The following is a 22,351-nucleotide window of genomic DNA, read 5'->3' as shown; positions in this document are numbered from 1 at the left end:
TTTCGAAACCAGTCCACACCCACTTGACGCTCTACTAATTCCAGCACAGACTTATTGTGATACAAGATCACAGAGTAGTTGAAGTTCCTGACTTGATAATCTCGACTCAATGGTAAAAACTGTATCAAAAGCAACAATAACCGAGAATGTTAAAAGACAAAACAACGTATGATCTAACGGCAATGGAAAATCAGAAAAACCTTACTTGAAATGTCAGTTCTCAGTTCTTAGAATGAAAGCACACAGCGAAAAACATCGTGGACACATTCCAATATATGTATATGTTCTTATATTCTAGCCCGGACCCATGGCATAGTTTTGCTTGACTTTGGTCACGACACTGCAAAGACGAACAAAATAACAACACAGCATTGTTATTTCACTTGCAACAAAGAGAATTAAATAAATAACCAAAAATAACAAAGCTGAGGATAAAAACTGAATTAACACAGTGAGATATATTTTTAAGAATATACAAGTAAATAGTGACAATGAAATAATATACAAGTAAATAATATAAAAAGGTGGGTGGCTACGAGATTCATTTACCATTTTTCCAAAAGTAACAAATTTAAAAATATTTCAAACTGGGTAGAATAAAGCTCACGAGAAAACACTGCTCTTTATGGAGCTTGAATATCAATCGATGGTTTGACAGTTTAATTTTTCCCAATAGATGAGCAAAGTCAATCATTATTTATATTAACATATAATTATATTTACATCTACACTATCGGACAAAATAAAGTGCAAAGCTTAAACAATAATATCATTTGCTTATGAACATGAAAATATATGAATAGTTTATCAAAGTAAAGACGACAATTTTTACTTAATTTCGAAAGAATTTAAAATAAATAATAAAGATAAAAAAATGTCTTAAACTGTGCACAGGAATACACTTATTGGCCGAACCTACTTTTTACATTGGACAAAATAAAGTGCAAAATATAATATATAAAATTATTCTTGATTTCATTAAATATTCAAACAAACATGTTTATTATTACTTGGAATTTGCTCTTTTTTTAATGACCTCTGCAAATATTTTTGGCATACTGGCAGTTAAGTTTTTGAATGTATACTTTGGTTTTTTTCGCCATTATTGTTGCAACCTTTAACAGAAAGTGTTTATGTTAACCCGAACTTCAAATGGAATTTTTCGGTCCAAAATAGTCCAAAGATGCTTAATTTGATTTTTATTGAGAGTCTGAGTGGGTCCGTCCAATTAATCAATCGCCATTTCAATAAAAAAATATCTGTGACATCTCGCTCTTGCGCTTGAGAACATTATGCTCTTGGAAGATAATATCATTTAAGCCCATTTCCTCAGCTGTTTTCGAACAGGTTTTCCTTTAATATGTCATAGTAGAGCTTTTTCAGTCAATTGTAACCAGTTTTTCAACTCTTGGCGATGAAAAACAATATCAGGCTATAAGAGGACTACCTCCGGGCTTGGCTGTGGGTGAAATATTTTTTGACTGACAAAATAACGTGTAAGATAATATCAGAATTTCTGTTAATTGCTTTAAACTTAAAGCTAAATACCAATTTTGTTAAGCACTTTTGCACTTTATTTTGACCGATAGTGTATGTGCATCAAATCATATAAAATCCGTCGTATTAGCACCATAAAATACAAAAAAAAAAAAAATTTAATTTAGTACTCAATCTTTTTTGTTGCCTTTATTTGGGAAAATCCATAACTTAATTCCCTACATAACGGAGCCAACAAACGGCAAGTTAACAGCCGACCAATTGCACACACCCCATTGGACGTCAACAGAAATAGCAATTTATATTTCGTTCATTTGGCAGTCAAAAGGCTGTCAAAGCTTGCGTGCTAGTACGCACATTGAAGCGTCAATGCTGCTGTGTTTGTGACTTCAATTGCGACGCTTATAAATTTGGCAATATAAAGGACGAACACAAAGCTCGTTCGTACGTAAAACATAAATCACTCGTTGAAAAGTAGGCGATAAAAATAGCACCAATACATACTGACGTCTAATATTATATAAACCATATATTTTAAAGAATATTTTAGTTTCAACAAAGCAAACACAATAGCATGCATGGGCATATGTATGTGTGTGTAGCTGTACATGCATGTAGCTAATATAACGTATGTGTGTGTCCGACATGTACGTAATGCGGCAACGCATGAAATCGGTGAGAGAAAGGTCAGTCCTTGATATACATAGCCATAGAAACGAATACATCGGTAAATACGTACTTATCCACATACAAATGTGTGTGTTTGCATGTGTGGCTAACTGTTAAAGCGCTTTCATTGTAAGCTAAATCATTTCAAAGGCAACTCAGCTCTAACACTTTCGCCACTGCTATTGTGACTATACTGTTCTTAATAGCACACCCGTGCGTATGAGTAACATCAGCATACAAGGCACATTTTTATTCTCATCTTGACCCAAACTCAGTTCTCTAGCCGTTAAAGCGCGTACATGCAGCAAAAAATAATAATAGCAACAACAACAATAAGGCGACGTTTGCCGCAGTCTCTGTACACAGAGCGTTAGCGCCTGTACGAAGCCGTTGCGTTTGCACATATGCGTGTCACAAATGCTTTCCACCGCTTGTTGTTGTAATGCGCGTGAAGTGAAAACACACAAATAAAAAAACGAACAACAAATTAAATAAATACACTTCACTGTTCGATGCCTCGTTGCATTTAAGCTGCTGCTTCACCAGCATCATTGGCGCAATGCGTTGCCTCACATTGTGAAATATACTATACCCGCCTTCCACTGCACCACATTGATGGACGTGTAATTTTTCGTTGCACTCACTTAATTGTAAATCCACTGGATCGAAACACGTTTGCGCCAGAGCAATGTGTGAGCAGCCTTTGACGGATGCCTGCCGTGTTTGTGTGTGTGCGCGCGTAGGTGTAGCATTTATGTACAACAGCCCACGGCGTGTAACATTTTCCGCTTTATCCCCACAGACTGTGGGAAAGCTTGTGGTCGCTTCAATTTAATTTCACACTGTAAGTGACCACAACAAAGCTAAATGGATTAACGTGCAACTCCACACTGACCGTATTGTTGACCGTCTGTTATTGATGGTAGTACAGGGGCATATTTGCCTATATGGACGCAAATATTTACTTTGCGTAGGCGTTTATTTTTTACAAGCATACACCTGTGGTTACTTGCATGTAATCAAACATATACAAAAGGTTATGCAATACATTTGCAATTTGAATGGAGAGTAATATATGATTTTTATGGGTGTTAGTAGTGAAAACAATTATATTTATATGGTCTTATTTTTCTAAAATGCCTTACTTCTCGCTTCATATATATTCTAACCAAACTATTTCCGTTGTGATCCCGTTATTTTTTCAGCTATTCAAATGAGTCGATTTTGAAATTTTTTTTTTTCAAATTGGATACTAGTTAAAAATTAATTTAATTTAAAATTTAAACAAAATTTTTGGCTAATTAAACTAATTATAAATATATAAAAAATATATAAACTAATAATAATATAAGAACAATTTAGTTGAAAAGATAGAAGCTAAGTAAACAGTTTATAACACGTTTTTAGGTTAAAAAATAAAATTATAATTATACGAGTGCTATAAAATTAAAAAACTTCGTTACATTTATTATTACTTTTAGTCTTAGTATATTCGTATCCGTTTAGGATATACTATAGATATAAGTATAAATAATTATTTATAATATTATTTAAACTCTATTCCATTGCACTTTTTCATATATTCTCTTCATATAATATAATTTATACAATCTTATTTTAATTAATTTAATAAAATCTAAAAAAAAAATAACTTTACAAACAGTGTAAATGAAGAAAAAATTATAATATTTCTTTATCGGCATATTTTAAATGAGTTAGTGAACATTGAGTAAAAAATTAAATATATATATATTTAGCGTAGGAACCTCTTTAAGCGATTATAGCCGAATCCACCAGAGCGCGCCACTCATTCCTTTCTTTTTGCTTTTTGGCGTCAATTGGAAACACCAAGTGAAGCCAGGTCACTTTCCACTTGGTCCTTCCTTCGGAGAGGAGGTCGTCCTCTTTGCGGCTTCCTCCAACGGGTACTGCATCGAACACTTTCAGAGCTGGAGTGTTTTCATCCATCCATACTCGTACAACATGACCTAGCCAGCGTATTCGATGTCTTTTTATTCGCTGGACTATGTCAATGTCGTCGTATGAATCGTACAGCTCATCGTTCCATCGTCTGCGGTATTCGCCGTTGCCAATGTTCTGAGGACCATAAATCTTGCGCAAAACCTTTCTCTTGAAAACCCCCCCGGAGCTTTTGGTGGTTCTCGTCAGTTTACATAGCCGTATTAGTTTTGAGACATAGAGGCAACTCCTTTTCGTGCTGTCGAAGGCAGCTTTAAAATCGATGAAAAGGTGGTGAGTATCGATTCTTCTCTCTCGCGTCTTTTCCAAAATTTGACGCATGGCGAATATCTGGTCCATGGTGGATTTTCCAGGTCTAAAGCCACACTGATAAGGTCCAATCAGTTCGTTGACGGTGGGCTTTAGTCTTTCACACAGTACGCTCGACAGGACCTTGTATGCAATGTTGAGGAGACTAATACCACGGTAATTAGCGCAGATTGTGGAGTCTCCCTTTTTACGGATTGGGCAGAGCACACTGAGATTCCAAGCGTCAGGCATGCTTTCTTCCGACCATATTCTACAAAGAAGCTGATGCATGCACCTTATCAGTTCTTCGCCGCCGTATTTGAATAGCTCGGCCGGTAATCCATCGGCCCCCGCCGCTTTGTTGTTCTTCAAGCGGGTAATTGCTATTCGAATTTCTTCATGGTCGGGTAATGGAACATCTATTCCGTCGTCATTGATTGCGGAATTGATAAATCTCCGGTCTTGAAACCTTCTGTAAATCGCCTCATCTGTTCATAAAATTTTCGAGCGTTACTGATGTCGGCCAGCTTTTCAAGCTTTTCATACTCACGTATTTCGGCCTCTTTCTTTTTACATCTGCAAATGCGTCTCGCTTCTCTCTTCAGTTCTAGTGGTCGATTGCAACGTTGCGTTCTCTACAACAATTCATACGACAATTCTCATCGTACCAACTGGTTTTTTGGTGTTGCCGAAAACTAAAGATTTACAATTTATTTAGATCACATCAAAATTAAACTCGTTTATCCTATTCTATTACATTAGGATCACCTCGGGCGATTAAGTGATGATTTCAGCAGAACTGTTTACTTAGAGCTTAGATTAGTGGTTGGGGAAAATCGAATTCGTAGATTTGAGGTACCAGTTAATATTTGAAATCGCCTTTATCTTTCTATGCTCTGCTCTGCAGTGATCTTTCATGACCTTGGATGGCTCTTTCTGTTTCGAAATATACGGTCATACCTGATATACTGATTTTCAAATTTTTAGTGCGCTTTATACCATATACAATATCGGCTACTATGTGAGATATCTTAGCAAAATTAAGTGAACGTAAAATATTGGATATAATGTAGCTTTGTAACAAAAATAGTTATAATCGATCGAAGAGTTACGCCACCCGCATATACTATATATAACGATTTTCGTTATTCTAGTGGATGTTATGCGGAAATACGGGTCGAATCGAGTGTTACCTTAATAAAATTAAATCACTAAATTGCGAGAGTATAAAATGCTCTCTTATACTCGAATAGCTAAATCCTTCCTTTCTTGAATATTAGTACAAATTGGAACTTAGGTAATTCAAAATTGCGTAATAGTTCGTAAATCTGCTTCCGGCAGTTGCTGTGTTTGTAAACTTAATTAAAATATAAAAAGTGTTTTAAGCTATTTATTTCTAGTCATACATTTTTACTTAAAATACCATACAAATGGTAAACAAATATTATTACTACGAATATTTTTATTTCACATATTCTTTATACATACATGTATTCGCCGGGCTGAGCCATTTCTATAGAACTTAACTCTAAATTAATTGAAACCAACAAATTCTCCACAATTTCAAAATCAAAGGAAAAGTTAAATTAGTTTTATTTTTATTTACATTTCACTTTAATTTGGGTGCAAAAAATAGAATTTTGTCAAATAAATAACCACATAATTGCAATGAAATTGATAAATATAAATAATAGCATACCCACGTACATAAATGACATAATAAAATGCAACCCACAAGTGCACGCCCACACACACACATATATACTCCAACGCTTGTGCGTGCAAGCAGGAAAAGTCCAGTTAACATGAAGCAACCAAACCCCTTAGTAAACAATATTTGTGGCAATGTAATCTTGCACAGACACCACCACACAATTACAACACAAAGGCAAACATATACTGTTCATATGCTTATATGTGTTGCTACAATTCGCAAACACAAACAAACCAGTGCACGCTGTGTTTAACAACGGTACGTGTTAGCACACACCCACATGCATAGCACACATACATATGTACATGCAAGTAAATTGTCACCAACTCAACACTACCAAACTCTGAACTCACGAGTGCAGCAAATACATATGCATACATACATATGTATGAAGCTATAAAGCTGATTGCGTTGGTTGCTCTTTGATAAATTGAATTTAATTTGATTTCTCTCCTCTTTCTTTTCTTTTCTTTTCTTTTTCACTACCCCCTCCACCCAACTACAATATAAATGTCTATGTGCTCGTATGTTCAACACAATTAAAACAAATTAAAATTGAAACGAATGCAATCATATTGAACGGCCCACTCGTGAAATTGTGCCACACATCTCCTCCACAAACTTCAGCAGCAGGTATTACTATTGGTGGTAGTGTTGGTGGTGTCGGCGTTGGCACCGGCAACAGCATTGGCGTCGGTGTCAATAATGCCGGCGTACATTTCGTACTATCGCCGAGTGAACTGCAAATCCATGGGAATGTAAGATAATTAATTAATCTACAAATAACTAAAGATCTTTGTCTCTCTCTCTCTCTATACGTGTATATCTCTCTACTTCCCTATATAATTGTCACACTCAAATGTCGTTAGCTAGCTCGCACGCTAGCCTGCGCTCATTAACAATTGTTACTTATTTAGTGTGTGTTAAATGTTTTGTTGTGCTGAGTTTTACGCACTAATACTTATAAATAAATCACGCTTTATTAAATTGAATTGATTGAATTGAATATCGTACGGCAGGTACCTCTTGGAATGCTGCAAGTGTGTTTAATTAATTAATGTGTTTCTTTGAAATTCATAAAAAGCACAACTTTATTTATAATTTCCATTTAATTTGGTATTTTTTTATTTTGGTTTTCAATTATTAAAACTTAAGTATATAAATTAATTTTCATTCGCTTTAATTTTACATTGTGTACTGCAGTTTTATTTTGCCTTCACTGTTTATTGTATGACAAATGTTTGTCGTCTTGTGTTTATGTGTATGTGTGCGTGACAATTTTTTTTTTTGCATCGCAGCGCAGAAAATCAGTTATCTGTGTTGTGCAATGAAGAATAACACAATTTTTGACATTCTCTACACGTACTGCTATCTGTTTCTCTCTCTTGCAACACCACGAAACACTTCTCCTTCTCACCTCAACACACGCTTCACGCGTGATATAATTACTATACTCGTACGTATTTATTCCACTCGTTTACACTTTGTTTAATAAATTATTATAAAATTATTATACTATAAAATATAAAAGTTATATATATATTTTTATTCAAACTCAACTTGTTAAGTGTTTCTTCATTTCTTAAGAAAATGTAATATATTGATATGGAAATGTGGAAAATTTGCATGGCATCGTAACTCTACTACTTTTTTTTACTTATAAATAACGCTTATACAGACTTAAAGTTAAACCTACATTTATTACTAAATCTTTAAATAATACTACTATTAAGTCACAATAACAAAAAATATATTTTTTTAAGAAATTTATGTTAAATATTCTACCAACAAACAATTTCACATTATTACCAGGCTTTTGTTTCAGTTTATTATTTGTAAAAACATTTTTTAACCTTATTAAAAAAAACCACGGATGTTAAAGTGCCGATGCTTCTACATCTAATCGAATTCAAACTCTCCGCAGAAAAAAATGCTTAATTTTATGCCATTTCTAATCAGAGGTCTTTTAAGTCAACAGCCAGCCAACATTCAAATTACGAATATGTTACCATACTTCCTCTCTTTTTATCACTGCTTGCTCTGGAGGTCCAAATTAATTAGATTACTAACATGAAATATGTTAAACCCCACATTAAAACCTGCAATTGGTGTGTTAATAAGCTAACCCAACTAAGATGGCCAATCAGGGGGGTTTCATGGAACTCGGAGTTCCTTCCATTCATACAATACATCCAAAGCCATGAGTTCAGTTGAAGCGATATACATGCGTTTTGATTATGGCGGCATATCACAGCCAAACATATTTGATAATATTTGTCTGGTTTTTGAATCCAAATCTGAAATGCATTTTAGTTCTCCAAATCAGTTCGACATTCATTGGATTAGTTTTTGAACATTACTTTTTCTTAAGGCTGACTCACAAGAAATACATACATACGTACATTTTTGAAAAGATGATTTATGAAATGTATATCAACAAGCTTATGTTTTAAATTTCTGATCACTAGTTCACTGATCTTTCGTCAAAAAATATTAATGTGAACGAACACTAGAGGATATATATTCCTTAACTTAAATATTTCTCAAACTCAGTGCTGCCAAACTACTTCCTTTACACGTAAGACAAATGCACGTTCGTTTGGACACTCGTTTAGTACTAAATAATCGAACGGAATTTCGGTTTTGTACTTCAGTGCAGGATAGTAACGTTAGGAGTAATTTCCAAATGATTTTAATTAGACTGTGTCATTTTTCTTTTGCTTTAGAAGAGTTAAATTTGAATGAATTAATGAAAACAAATTTGATATTATAAACCGCGCAAACAACGTCATGCGCCAATGGGCTATTGGGCGAAGGTGATAACAAACCGATGAGTATACGAATTGAAACTTCAATTTCCTCTCCGCCACTAAAAAAACACTTCCCCCGGCTATTTAATTTTAAGAGCAACAACAACAATTTAGCATAAACTACTTAAACTTTCACTCAACAGGCAACTTACGTGAACCTTGGAGACAGCAGCGCAGCCTCAACGAGCGCGATCTCTTAAGCGTGACAAACTCTTACGGTGCTAACGACTATCGCTTGACCAACACAAATCGTTTGTACTCGTCAGCCGATCGCGACCGCTACGATTTACATCGCGAACGACTCGAACGCTACCCGCTAACACGCACCGCACGCTTGGACGTACAACAGCAGAACGTCTACAATCGATCGAATCACGAACGACAGTCTGTGAACGCTAGTAGTGGAGCGTATACGGCGCGTCGGGCGCCAACTTTAGCCACGGCTACGGCAACTACAGGTGGCGGTGGTAGCAGTAGCAGCAGCAGTGCCGGTAGCTACCACCACCAAAAACAACAACATCATCCACAACATCACCAATCAACTCCACAAATTGTAATCGATGATAAGCCACTGCCTACAAGCGCTTACGACCGCTACGGCAGCACAATTGGTGGTGGTACACGTGGTGAAGAGGGTAGCGCACGACGCATTGGCGCCGCTGCAACACGTAGTCTTGGTCGCGATCGAACGCTAATGTCGGACCCCTATTGGGATGAGGCAATACTGTCGACGAATGCGTCGCAGGACTCACGACGTTATACCGAGCGTAGAATAAAGAAGACAGTACGTTTTGATGGGCATGATGAACCGTTGCTGAGTTCGGCTACTACAAAATCCGGTTCATTACCGCCGGTAACGCAAATTTTACCATCTACGGCTGTGGACGTAGGTGCGGCCACTATACTGACCAGCGCTAAATTGGGCGCAAATGCACACACTGCCAATACGATTAGCATTTCGGATGCGGCTGCCGATTGGGCACGCTGGGACGTCGAACGGCAGGGTAGTCAGGATTCGGCCACCAAGGATTCTGGCATCGATACATGCAGTACGTTTACCAGTAGCGAAGACTCGAATCGCGGCGATGGCCCAAAGGTAGAATTACTGCTCTGTGTATAAATAATTGTCGCCTGACTTGCCAAGGACTCATGAACATACCTCTCTGTCTGCTCAAAATTCCTATCAATACCCGAAAAAAAATACATGTTAATTGTATTTGTCCTTACTGTGTCGCCTTAAGTGGTAACACATTTGTCTTATTTTTGTGTGAATCTGAAGGCTCTCCCAGAATTTCAGCGAATCTTAAACCTTGAGTTCCTCGCCACTAAAATGATCACATACCGTGTTTTACATCCTTAACTTCGTGTTTCCTGAGCATATACCTTGAAATGAAAAAATACACATTTATTATCAGTTTTTATCAGCTTATTTACTTTGATACATAAATACAGCACATAATTGCATGCCAATTTGAATTTAATGTTGTCGAAATCTGTGTGTGTGGTCGTTCTATTATCTGCTTCCATAGAGCTGATTTTTTTATGCCATGGTTTTATGTCTACTATATTTTGACTTTTATCAATATATAATATTTATAAATATACCATAGCAAAATTTAAGCAAATATTCACATAGTCTGAAACAAATTATCAAATACATATTTATATATAGAAATTGTAAATACATACAACCAAAATAATTGCAAATATTTATAATCCATCATCCAACTAAAAACTACAAAGAAACTAGTAACAATGAAAATCACATTCTGCTCTTCAAATAACATCTTAATTTAATAAATTGGCCTTTTTGACTAAAGAGCATCAATGTGAACAATTTGCAAATTAACTTAATTTAATTAAATAAGTCGATGAAATGTTTAAACATACAGTAAATTGCATAATTTCAACCAATCAACCAATTAATTTTCGATTAATGTCAATCAGGTCGACAACTCTATACTATAAGGTGTTATAATTATGAAGTTTTGTCAGATTTTAGTTATCAAATTATTTGGTTTAATGAATTATTACTCAAGAGCTGAGCTATGATTTGTTTTCCTGTGATTCGGTCATTAGTATTTTGCTAATGCGACCAAAATTTATTGTTTTCTATTCGACAGTGGTCCTATAAATAGATAAAAGCAAGTAAAGTAAATAGACCGCATTTTTCTGAAATATTTCTTCCTACTATATACCTTTTTACAAGATTTTTTTTAAAGATTTCAAACGATTCTGATATTAGTAAATTGTTCGTTAAATTACGTTTGATACATTGCATTAATTAAGTCTATTATATGCAGTTATAATAGATAAAGCGTGTCAATTAAGAATGTTTTTCAAAAGCTAATCAGACTATTTATAGAATCGTGCTATATGTTTTTTTTTGAGAATTTTTTTTTTTTAAATGCTAATAAGCTAACAATTATTAAATATCATAACACTTAATCAGATGCATACATACAAACACATTAACTAACCTACATTACACTGAAAAAAATATATCATAAAATGCACTAATAACAAACATCAAATAAAAAACTCATGTATTTATCACACATACTATTCAACTACCGACATACACAGATATAAATAAATTTAGCTATTTATAATAGTATATGTGTCGTTTTATTGTTGCAATAAATGTTTCGCTGTACATATAAATACGTGTCTATATACATTTTTCATTTGTTAAATTCCTAAAAAATTTTCACAAATATCGCATGCTATACAAATTATCTCATGCAATATTCACACTACACTTTTTTAGATTTTTTAGTTACGAATATTTAGAAAATTATTGAATCCTGAAAATAATCTCTATAATTTTGTATGTGTTCTCATGAATTTTACAAGAACTAAGCGAAATAAGTTTATATTTTTAGGCAGATATTTCATGTATTGAGGAAATGTAAAGGCAACATCCTTTCTATAATGTAGTTGAAACTCTATGCTTATCATTAAGTGTACTAAGTTCATTAAAGTGTATGTATTTATGTAAAATTGTATTTATAAAGAGAATGTATTGCATACGCATTGAACTGAACATTTGTTTAAACTTTTTTGGTTTTTTACCTCTAATTGTAATATAAATAACAAAATAGTATGCATATGTATATAACAACAAATACGAAATGAAGGACGATAGCGAAAATAGGGCTGTAATAACTTTAAGCATAATGTAAGAGTCAGCATTCATTCATTGTTTGTTTGACTCAAAATAAAAATATTTCAATTTCTTTATGTACTAACAATTAAAAACAGCGCATATGTACAACTATAACAATTGACGAACAATTCTCTATGCAAAAATATATTCATAAATTTTTCATTTACCCTGTTTTATGCAACTTCCATCTCCGCCACCTACTCCTACCCACAAAACAAAAATAAATATGAAAATAACCAAAACAAACAAAAAACGTAAACGATTGGCTACACCTGTACCATTCCATCAACGCACTCCACCACCACCATAAACATCATAACCAAATATGTATCAACTGTTCAAATGCCCGTCCAAACAATCGAATTTCCACGAAATTGTACACAAACCGTTAACGATTTTAAAACAAAAAAAAAACGACTTTTTGAAAATTACAAAACTACACAGCAACCGGTGAATTGGCAAATATCCACGGATAGTACATGCCTAATTGGTCGTATGTTATTACGAAAGTATTATGATGGTGAGGACATACTCGGCTTGAAGGTGACAAGCGGCCAACGGCTGACAACAGCAGGGGACGCGCATAATAAATTAAGCGATTGCGGTGCGATCGTCGAAAAGGTGAAACGCGGCTCGGTAGCCGATCTTGAAGGACATATACGACCAGGTAAACAGTATAACATACTACATAGCATAAAAGCACTCATAAGCATGCATAGTTGATAGACGAGATATTTTATATGCACATACATAGACCATGAAAATCCTCCTATGAATACATTGAGACCTACAAGTTTCGACAATTATAATTATGTATTACAAAGAGTATAACTGTAAAATAATTTACTTATATAAAGCTTAGATCCATTTCGACAATCGTCTATTACAATCAGTATAACTGTAAAACAATTTACTTATATAAAGCTTAGGTCTACTGAGTTCCAAACTCTGCATGAATTCTAAAAGTACATAACTTTGAAGCTTTCCTTTGCTTAGTAACCATCTACCTAGAGTTCTTCTAAGTATGTTAGTCATAGAACAAACGTTATATAAGAACGATCAACTTCGGTTCTATCTACTTATTGTCTTGAAATCATTAGTTTTATATGGCATATCATCTGATTTATGGTTCAACTCTAATCCACTTTGGGAAACTTTTCTCACTATCTCCTATAATCGTACACCAAATGAACTGGGAAGTACAATATCGTAATGCCTAGTCTTATCTTCAGAGACTTCAATAATAATCAAGAAATACTAAATTTTTATACATAAAACGGCCAGAGAATAATGCAGAAAATCCATCATTCGAGAGAGGGCTTAGGATATTTCCAGCAAAAATTCTAAAATATAACAGCTCTCCGAACTGCGATATTCAGTTACTGATTATTGATTTACACTTGCACGCATTTATATTTCTATCAATATCAACCGCCATATTTTACTTACCCATCTTTTTATCTCACTTTCTCTCTCTCTCTCTGCCCCTATCTCTATCTCTTTCATCGCATTTGTATTTCATTTGCATCAGGCGACGAAGTCATCGAATGGAATGGTCGAGTGCTGCATAATAAGTGTGCGGACGAGGTTTACCAGATCATAGACGAAAGTCGCTTGGACGCACAAGTCGAATTGGTAGTTTCGCGACCTATATCCGCAAACACCAGCGACGGCAATGCACTACGCAGAGGAGTCGGTCAGCAGCAGCAAGGCGTGACGTTGCATAATCAATGCCTCGCCAACACCATTGCCAGCAGTGCGGTGGTCAGCAGCGGCGGACGATATTACACACGAAAAGGTACACAGCACAAACTGAAAAAAAAATCAAAAAATATATAAAATCTTAGAGTTATTTAGTTAATTTATAAGATGAAATCTCTTGTAGTTAAGAGTTAAACATATACACAGTAGCTCAGAATTTTACTCATAAACATACTCAAAAAACGAGTTTAGACATCCGTCACATGAGAAGAAAACATACATTTACGTTTCATTTAACACTAAACAACCACGGCATCTGGTATTTGAGCGCGTTTGCAGCTTAAGTCTATATCTATGTACTTGAAGTGTAAACATTTGCAACAAGAACAAACTAGAAACACCTGGTTAAACAAAGACACACATTACCGTAATAAATTGCTTTGCACTAGGCACTTCTCCTTAAAGTTATACCTTATACTCTAATTTTATAAATTTGTTCCAACATTCTCTTCACACAGCACCCGGTGCCGCTGCTGCGAACGAACATCATCGCGACAAGCCGAGCGTACTAATCACATCGCCCGGTTCGCCCGATTTACACGCCACTAGCGGCGGTGCGCACACATTGCGGCAGACGAATGTGCAACAACGTGGCTACAGCGGCGACGCCGGTACGTATCAGCAGCAGCACTCAACGCATCCACAACCGAAGCAGCAATCGCCACAATCACAACAACAGCAACGGCACGGAGCGAGCGGCACGAATACAGCCAGTGCATCTGCAGCCGGTACACCAATTACAACGACGACGGCGAGCCACCATCATCATTACCACCAGCCACCACCGCCATCGCACACGCATCCACATGCCGCCGCACACCACTTGCCAACAGTGGGTGTGGCGCATGCACTGTCCATGGCTGTCGAGGGTCGCCTGCAGATGAAACTCGGCTACGATCAGAATACGCTGCAGCTGATAGTTACTATCGTCTGTGCGACGGGCCTAACGGTGCGTCAGAGCGGTGCCGCACGCAATCCTTATGCAAAAGTGAGTGTGCAAATACAATAAGGAGAATCGCATTTAATTAATCCACGTAATACCGCAAGTGCCTAATCGTATGTTAATTTTCCCTATCGCACAAATAGGTGTTCCTTCTACCCGATCGGGGTACAAAATCGAAAAGACGCACCAAAACCTTAGCGAATACATGCGAGCCACGCTGGGGTCAAACGTTCGTTTATACAGGCTTAAGGCGTTCCGATCTCACCGGTCGCTTACTTGAAGTAATTACAAGTTGCTCAAATTCGAATTTATTTTCAATTACGGATATTTTTTCTATAATTTAATTTCATTTCAATTTTACGTGCCGTTTCAATTGCCGCTTATATTAGGTTACGCTGTGGGATTATGTGCGCTACGGTGCCAATGATTTCATCGGCGAAGTGGTCATTGATTTGGCGCATCACGTGCTCGACGACGAGGCGGAATGGTACCAAATGCAGCCCCACCAGGACACTTCGTATCTCGTATGTGTGAATTTCTACCTTTCTATTTACAGTCGTTTTATACTCGTTCAAACTAGTCAACAATGTTAGCATAGCCGAATGTCAGTATTAATTATGACAGTATGACAAAAATCATATAAACAATAAGAGAATACTGAAAATATTGTACACCGAAGGAATGTACCCAAGTGTTTATATTAGTCACACTTATAATACGTACTACTATATTTCTAACGAGAATGATTACTTTAATAATTATATAGGCAACAAAATTACCGAACTTAACTGTAAAAAACTGGCACGCTTAGGTCTTAACATGCATACTCTTATTTGATAAAGAGCAAACCAGCAACCTATCTCAAATAAAAAAAAATGTTTACATAATATGGACCGTGCTAGTCAAACCACTACCTAATATAGCCACAAAGTTGTAATTAACTCGTTAGGCTCGAGAATTAGTTATACTTATCCAATTATATACATATATATTCGCATATGATGAACCCCCACAATAAGTTCTTATTTAATGACTCTTTTCCTTTTGTTTTGAGATCAAAACAGCTATTTACTTAAATATACAGATGGTGGACAATAACTTTCTTTAAAAAAGGTTTCTATCAAAGGTCATAATCATTTCGTTAGAATGTCTTAACATGGTATTCTACCCAGTGATAAAATAGCAAAATTTTCTTTTATTAACCGTAATTTCTTGTGAAATATTTATATTCCTCCAAATGATAGCAATCTAAATATTTAGTTTTTATTATTAGTTCTTAAATTTGGCCAATTGTTATGTTGTCCTCAGGAAACCCACACTCTCTGTGTGCTTAATATAACATCAATTCAATCCGTTAAATTTTTTTTTATCGATTTTAAGAAGAAATATCCCTGTCTCAAAAACTGATCTTGCCTGTGGAGTGTTTCATTTGGTTTCAAAGAGAGAGCGAGAGAGACAAACAGAGCGAGGGAACACTTTTACGTTCCTTAGAGTACAGCTCCATATCAGTACCTCCGGCTTTCAGCGTTAAAATTCTCTTATGCTTAATAAGCACTGAAAAATAATAAGCCAGAAAAGCTGAGTTTATAGTTGCATAAAACTACAACTATTTAGTATTCTCTACTTATATTACACAGTTTACAAGCACGTTTACTTTAATGCTTGTGTGTGAATGAAAGAATATAAATTACTTAAAATTAAGAACTGATGAAATCAGAGTGCCGTATACATAAGTCATTTCAATATATAATTAATGATCTCATAAGCGAAAATTTCACACATAGCACTACAGCATATCATACTCTACATTGAACACACATGAAAACTAAACCACACCAAAAATCTAATGTACATGTACCAACATATACATACATATATGTATATCCCCCACCATTTTGTGTATGAATTTGGACTAAACACCGCCCTCTCCCTTTCCTACTCCACCATAGTTGCATCACGACGACCATAATGAAGGGGACATTATGATTTTGACACCGACAGATCATTTATCACCACCCAGCACAATGTCACGTCTTAGCGACTCTGATGCGACGTCTGAATGTGACATCGATGGACTGACGCCGGGACGTGATGGCGCAAGCATATCCTCACTGGGCAGCTCATCAAGTCCACCACCAGAGGTAACTCATCCACACACAATGACACTCATCAGTCAACGCATTATAAAGAATGACATAAGTCGAATTCAAATTCAAATATAATTCATGTTTTATACGAAATGAATTTTATGTGCGCTCCACACATTGCTAACCATTCAAATTATATCAATCATATAATATAGCCATTACATATTAAACTAATGTAACTAAATACACACATTAATACTATACAATCTCAGGCGATATTCTATATTGAAAGATACCTTCTAAAATATTCATTTCATATAATTTGTGGAAGCTTAAAAGCTCTCTAAAGTACTTAAATACTTCGATGTACAAACACAACCACACATCATATGTATATACAATCATGTAGCCAATTCATATTAATGCATTCATTGGATTTGTTTCATCTCAATACATATCCTCCTTTGAAATCGCATGTGTACATTCACAAATACATTACAGCTTTCACTAATATAAGTAACTGGGAAAGCTATTTTCCAAACAAGAAAATTCAGATTCACGGCGTAGTTAAGGAGAAACGGTAATTTGTGAAAGCTTTATTTAAAGCAACAAAGCTAGGCATTCACAAATACAATTGCATTGTTTGAAATTGCATTGTTAAAAAGCTTTCACTTAACTAGCGAACAGGAAACTAGAAAGCTCAGTGGCACTGTATTGTTAAAGAGTATTATCTGCTGTAAGTTGCGAAATTTCACTAAAGCTTTAAATTACTATTTTATTTTTAAAGTTAAGTCTCTACAGAGCATGCCACAAACATGCATCCTATAAGTAAGCACATAAATTTTTATTATATATTTTTTAATTGTCATTTGGCTTTCAATGAGATATTTCGAGTATCTAACTATTTTTTAAACGCAATATACAAAGATTTTAAAGCTTTCATAACACACAAAATTTCATACTGTGCCTAATGTAAGTTGAAGTTTCTCGGATCGCACCACCTTCGAGGCACTTCAACTAAACATTATAAGTCTCTCTGAGTTCTGATTTCCTGAAGCTCTCCAACATTATACTTCATTATCATTATGTATTCATAAAAAAAACTGAAATCTTATAAATATAAATAATATATTTTTATTTTAAATCCTTTGTTTTGGATTGTTGTCGTGTAATATATTTTCTCTCAAAGTACGAATTTCTACAAGTATTTGCTCGAATAATGAACGTTTCGCATCGCTTGTCTCTGCGTCACGTGCCTTAAAGCTCGTTTACATACACATGAGCACGCAAACTTCCTTTCTCTAATGCTGCCAATGTTTTCACACACACAAATACAAAGACATGCGCTCTTATAAATGCAACTATATAACTCTCTCTCTCTCTCTCTCTCTCTCTCTTTCTTTTGACTGTGTGCTTGGATTTTAATGGAATTTGTGCTCTTATTGAGCAAAAAGCGCAGTTATAGTGTTTTGCGCGTGTTCGCGTACTTTTGTGTATTTTTTATGTATTTTAGATCGTTTTGACAACTACAAAGCAACCACATTTATTATTTATGTATGTTTTTATGAAAATTGCTAGCGATATAAGCGAAACTGACTAGTATTCCATGTATGTGTATAATTGTACGAAGAGAAAAATACGTCTATTTGTGTTGAAAAAATTGATTTATGTAAATTTAAGAATTATGTACTAATTAAGTAAAATTTAAGAAATGTCAATCATATAAAATGTGTAATGAGAACACATGCATAAAACTATTTAATAGCAAGCATTTGGCTTTGAAAACAAATGCTTTTTCAGTTCAAATAAGTTTAAGGAATATCTATCAACTCACCACATTAGTGTCTGTGTTTCAAATACATTTTTGGTATTCGTATTTAGTTTATTGTTGCATGTGTAAGTGTATGATGTACTAATTGTATTATTTTTAGTTTGCATTGTTAATTTAAATGTGCTAATTAACATAAAAAGTGTGTGTTTTAGCTTTGTGCCTAAAAGGTATGCCTCGTCGAACCGCTAAACTACCCATAAAACCCCACCCTATTTGTCAATACGCTATCCGTGCAAATATTTCGTATGTAAAAATAGCTGAAAGTAAAAAAAAACATCTTCACATTGCCACAAATCACCGTGATCACCATTACTCACCATTTCACCAGCCAAACACATCTAATATTACACTTGTTAATGTTTTCAAACTCAGTCATATCCAACTATAAGTATTCCACTACCACACTTTTAAGATCTACATACACACATATGTAGATCTGTGCATAACGGTATAGATATATGCAACTGCAATCGTGTCCACACCCATTCAATTGTAAAAAATTATGCATAAAAAAATAAACCGCATTCCATGTATACCGTGTATTTTAAATTCTGTAAATTGTACCCTCGTTTGTATATAGTTACCCGAAATTAGTCCTCCTGTAGCATATTTCATGTATATTACTTAATTGTTAATTTATAGTTCTCTCGTTTACTTATATTACTTTTTTCTCTTCTCTCTTTCATACAATTTTAATGACATTCAAAATAATCACGCTCGCCTCTAACCTAAAACAATTGACAAATCACAAAATTGTCCAACCTTGCAACGTTTTGCAAATTCCAAACCTACGCTGCACCAATATTCATCCGCCTTCATTTCAAAATATAAAAAACTGAAAATATTAATATGTATATATGTACGGTCTTGACACTTTTAATGACATCGAAAAATTGGACTGCAAACAACAAAACATTTCGAAATTCACCACTCCTGCAGATTGACTTGAATGAGCGTCGCTCAAGACGCGATATGTCACCGCAAGGTCGCAAACGTGTAGCTGGTATGGTAGCGCGTGATTATCGTACGGTATCTGGCATTGGACAAAGTTATCATAATCAGGTTTGAAAGCAATTACAAATACATGCAAATGTATGTGTATATGTAGATGGGATGTTCATTGTGACAGGTGGCAAGTCCTTAAACACCACTCAATACAAATACTAGCGATTCCGTTGAATTGAGTGAGGGAAATTAGTTCTTGGCTTGGTTTAAAGCTATATTAAAATATTACAACAAATATATTTATTTAAAAAGTAACTTAGGATTTTAAAAATGTTTGTGAATAATAATGTATGAATATAATAGAGAGTCCACAAGTAGGTCAAGAGGAAAAAAATTATATTCAGACGAGCGAAGCTACCCATAAATGTATTTCAAAACTAATGAAACTTAAATTTTTTTCGTAGACTTAGCATTAATAGTGAACTGAACAAAAACCTCTTCAAGATGATTCTAAACGCTCAAGTATATCCGATTCATGGTGTGTCATCTTCTTGGTCACCCATCGTTGTCTCATATACGATTTTCTATACATAAAATAAAAACGAGCATTCAAGATAGACGTACAAATGGTTATTATGGAACCTTCGATCTTTGGCATACTGTAAAATATTTAACAATCCCTCCCCTGTACGCCCATAAGACAGTGACCCTGATAACTTCTATATACAATGTTCTCTACCAGATAACTTTACAAGTTTGTGAGTTCTTGACCTAATGGAGATATAAGCGCTATAACAAAAAAAATGATTGCCCGAGGTAGGACGCAGAGGCACTAAGCACGCGATCACAGCAATCACTTTGAAAGACGGTCGTGGTTGTACCAAAGCCTGGCCCTGCCTAGCTTTATGCAGGCCGAAACTAAAAATAGCTAGCTAAAAGAAGACTTAAAAAAAAAATTGTTTCAACTATCATCGCTTTCATTAATTACAAACAGATGTCATTTTATACATTCTAGTCCGACGCACAACCATTACGCCAACGCATATGAATAACCGCATTTGCCGCGTCGCTACAGCCTTTGAAGCAAAGTCCACACTTGTATGCCTTTACTAGTAGAGTTGTCTTATAAATAAAAAAATAATTTTTATCAAGCTGTTGTACTGTAATTTAACTGTTATTAATGCGAATTTCCCAACTACATTTTAGAAGTTTCTACTGTAAGTTATTGTCTTTATAAGTGTGTAACTATTGATTGCAATTATATTCGATTCCTTTAACGTATTCCACACAAACATACGAACTTTTGCTTGTTTTTGAACATTTTAGAGCTTACACCGCCAACTATTTCATTTTCAGTTTAAACAAGTTTCCTTAGTTATTAAGCGAGAAAAGTTTCCCAATTTACAATAAGCACGAGTGAGGCGCTTCATGTGCGCTCCAACGAAAATATAACTTCATTTTCGACACTTATCTTCAATAATCCCAACAAAATTAATTTTTATATATATTTATAAATTTCCGCTACCTCAACGCATTTTGCCAACAGCAGGTGAGCACTGGTTACTTGCGTCGCAATGGCGCCATCACTGGTCCCAGTGGCATGAGCCTGAGTCAGCGCAGTCACTCTGCTGCACCGACCGACAGCTATCACGGTGTGACCGGCAGCGGTCACAGTTATTATCGCAGCAGCAGCCCCCGACGCGGTTCACTCTCGCCGCCTGACGATCGTTACATAGACTATCCAGTGCTTCCAATACACGCAACCGGTGGCTCAGCATACGGGCATTCACTGTCGGGTGGGGCGAGCTCTTTGAGTGCCAGCGCTGGTGGTGTTGTCTTGGGTGGCATAGGAGGCGCTGCAATTGGCCCAACGGGAGCAGCACAGCAGGGACGCTTTCAGTCGCGTTCCGCAACCGCCACACCGACGGGATCGCCCAAAAAACGGCAGCTGCCACAGGTGGGCGTAGCAATGAACGCATCACTCTTAATGGAACAATATTTTTATGTTTCTATATTTGTGTTATAGGTGCCGCAAACTTCACGCAGCGCCATGCTACGCGATCGCTTGGGTCAAGAATTCGATGAACGACCGGGTGGCGGACGATTCGGCCGTCATCGCACGCGTCAAATGCATCATCAGGCAACCTACCGCAGCACCGGCATGGGTGGCTGGGAGCGTCACTACACCGGACTCTCCGACAGTGATCTACAGTCGATGGAGACGCGTGCACGCCCGCGACACTCGCTATCGCCTGATAAGGACTTCATGGGTGAATTTGGTGATTCTGATATGGAGTCGGTGGTTAGCGTAACTTCAAGCGCCTTCTCAACACAATCGGAACGGCCGCGCGGCTCACGTGGTCTGAGGTAAGTAGATGCTGATTGGCTTGCGAGCCGAGCGGCTTTTCCCTTATATCCCACAAAAAACGCTTTCGTTTTGGGTTGCTGTGTGTTTGTTGTAAACAGCCGGGAAACAAAATTTCTGCACCAAAACCATAATCAAGCCAAAAAAAATAAAAAAAATTAATATGAAATCGTGCCAAATCACAAAAAAACCTAATAAAGAATCAAACAATTCAAATCAGTCGAACAATCAGCCGTTACAAGCCGAAATTAGTAGTTCTGGAATTAGTTTTGAATTGAAATCAGACACGTTT

General features: G+C 35.9%; 1 protein-coding gene across 5 annotated transcripts in view; it reads left to right on the top strand.

Moving 5' to 3' along the window:
- Positions 1–22,351, top strand: part of LOC105212329 (uncharacterized) — a 96,531-nt gene that overhangs the window by 44,461 nt on the left and 29,719 nt on the right. For 4 of the 5 annotated variants that reach the window (XR_008470969.1, XM_054229416.1, XM_011184229.3 and 1 more), the window contains exons 7-16: positions 9,102–10,054; positions 12,572–12,794; positions 13,659–13,925; positions 14,347–14,876; positions 14,975–15,112; positions 15,221–15,355; positions 16,781–16,972; positions 19,689–19,811; positions 21,241–21,651; positions 21,721–22,061. Coding sequence is in view for 3 of the 5 variants with exons in the window: in XM_054229416.1 (XP_054085391.1) it covers positions 9,102–10,054; positions 12,572–12,794; positions 13,659–13,925; positions 14,347–14,876; positions 14,975–15,112; positions 15,221–15,355; positions 16,781–16,972; positions 19,689–19,811; positions 21,241–21,651; positions 21,721–22,061 (3,313 nt within the window). In the remaining 2 variants the exon portion in view is untranslated. The remainder of the gene's footprint in view (positions 1–9,101; positions 10,055–12,571; positions 12,795–13,658; positions 13,926–14,346; positions 14,877–14,974; positions 15,113–15,220; positions 15,356–16,780; positions 16,973–19,688; positions 19,812–21,240; positions 21,652–21,720; positions 22,062–22,351) is intronic. The other variant, XR_008470972.1, reaches the window with a different exon arrangement.

This window comes from Zeugodacus cucurbitae, chromosome 2, assembly GCF_028554725.1.
Source record: "Zeugodacus cucurbitae isolate PBARC_wt_2022May chromosome 2, idZeuCucr1.2, whole genome shotgun sequence".
NCBI classification, from domain to species: domain Eukaryota; kingdom Metazoa; phylum Arthropoda; class Insecta; order Diptera; family Tephritidae; genus Zeugodacus; species Zeugodacus cucurbitae.
Note: the sequence above shows the minus strand (reverse complement) of the source record. Positions and strands in the feature narration are given on the sequence as shown.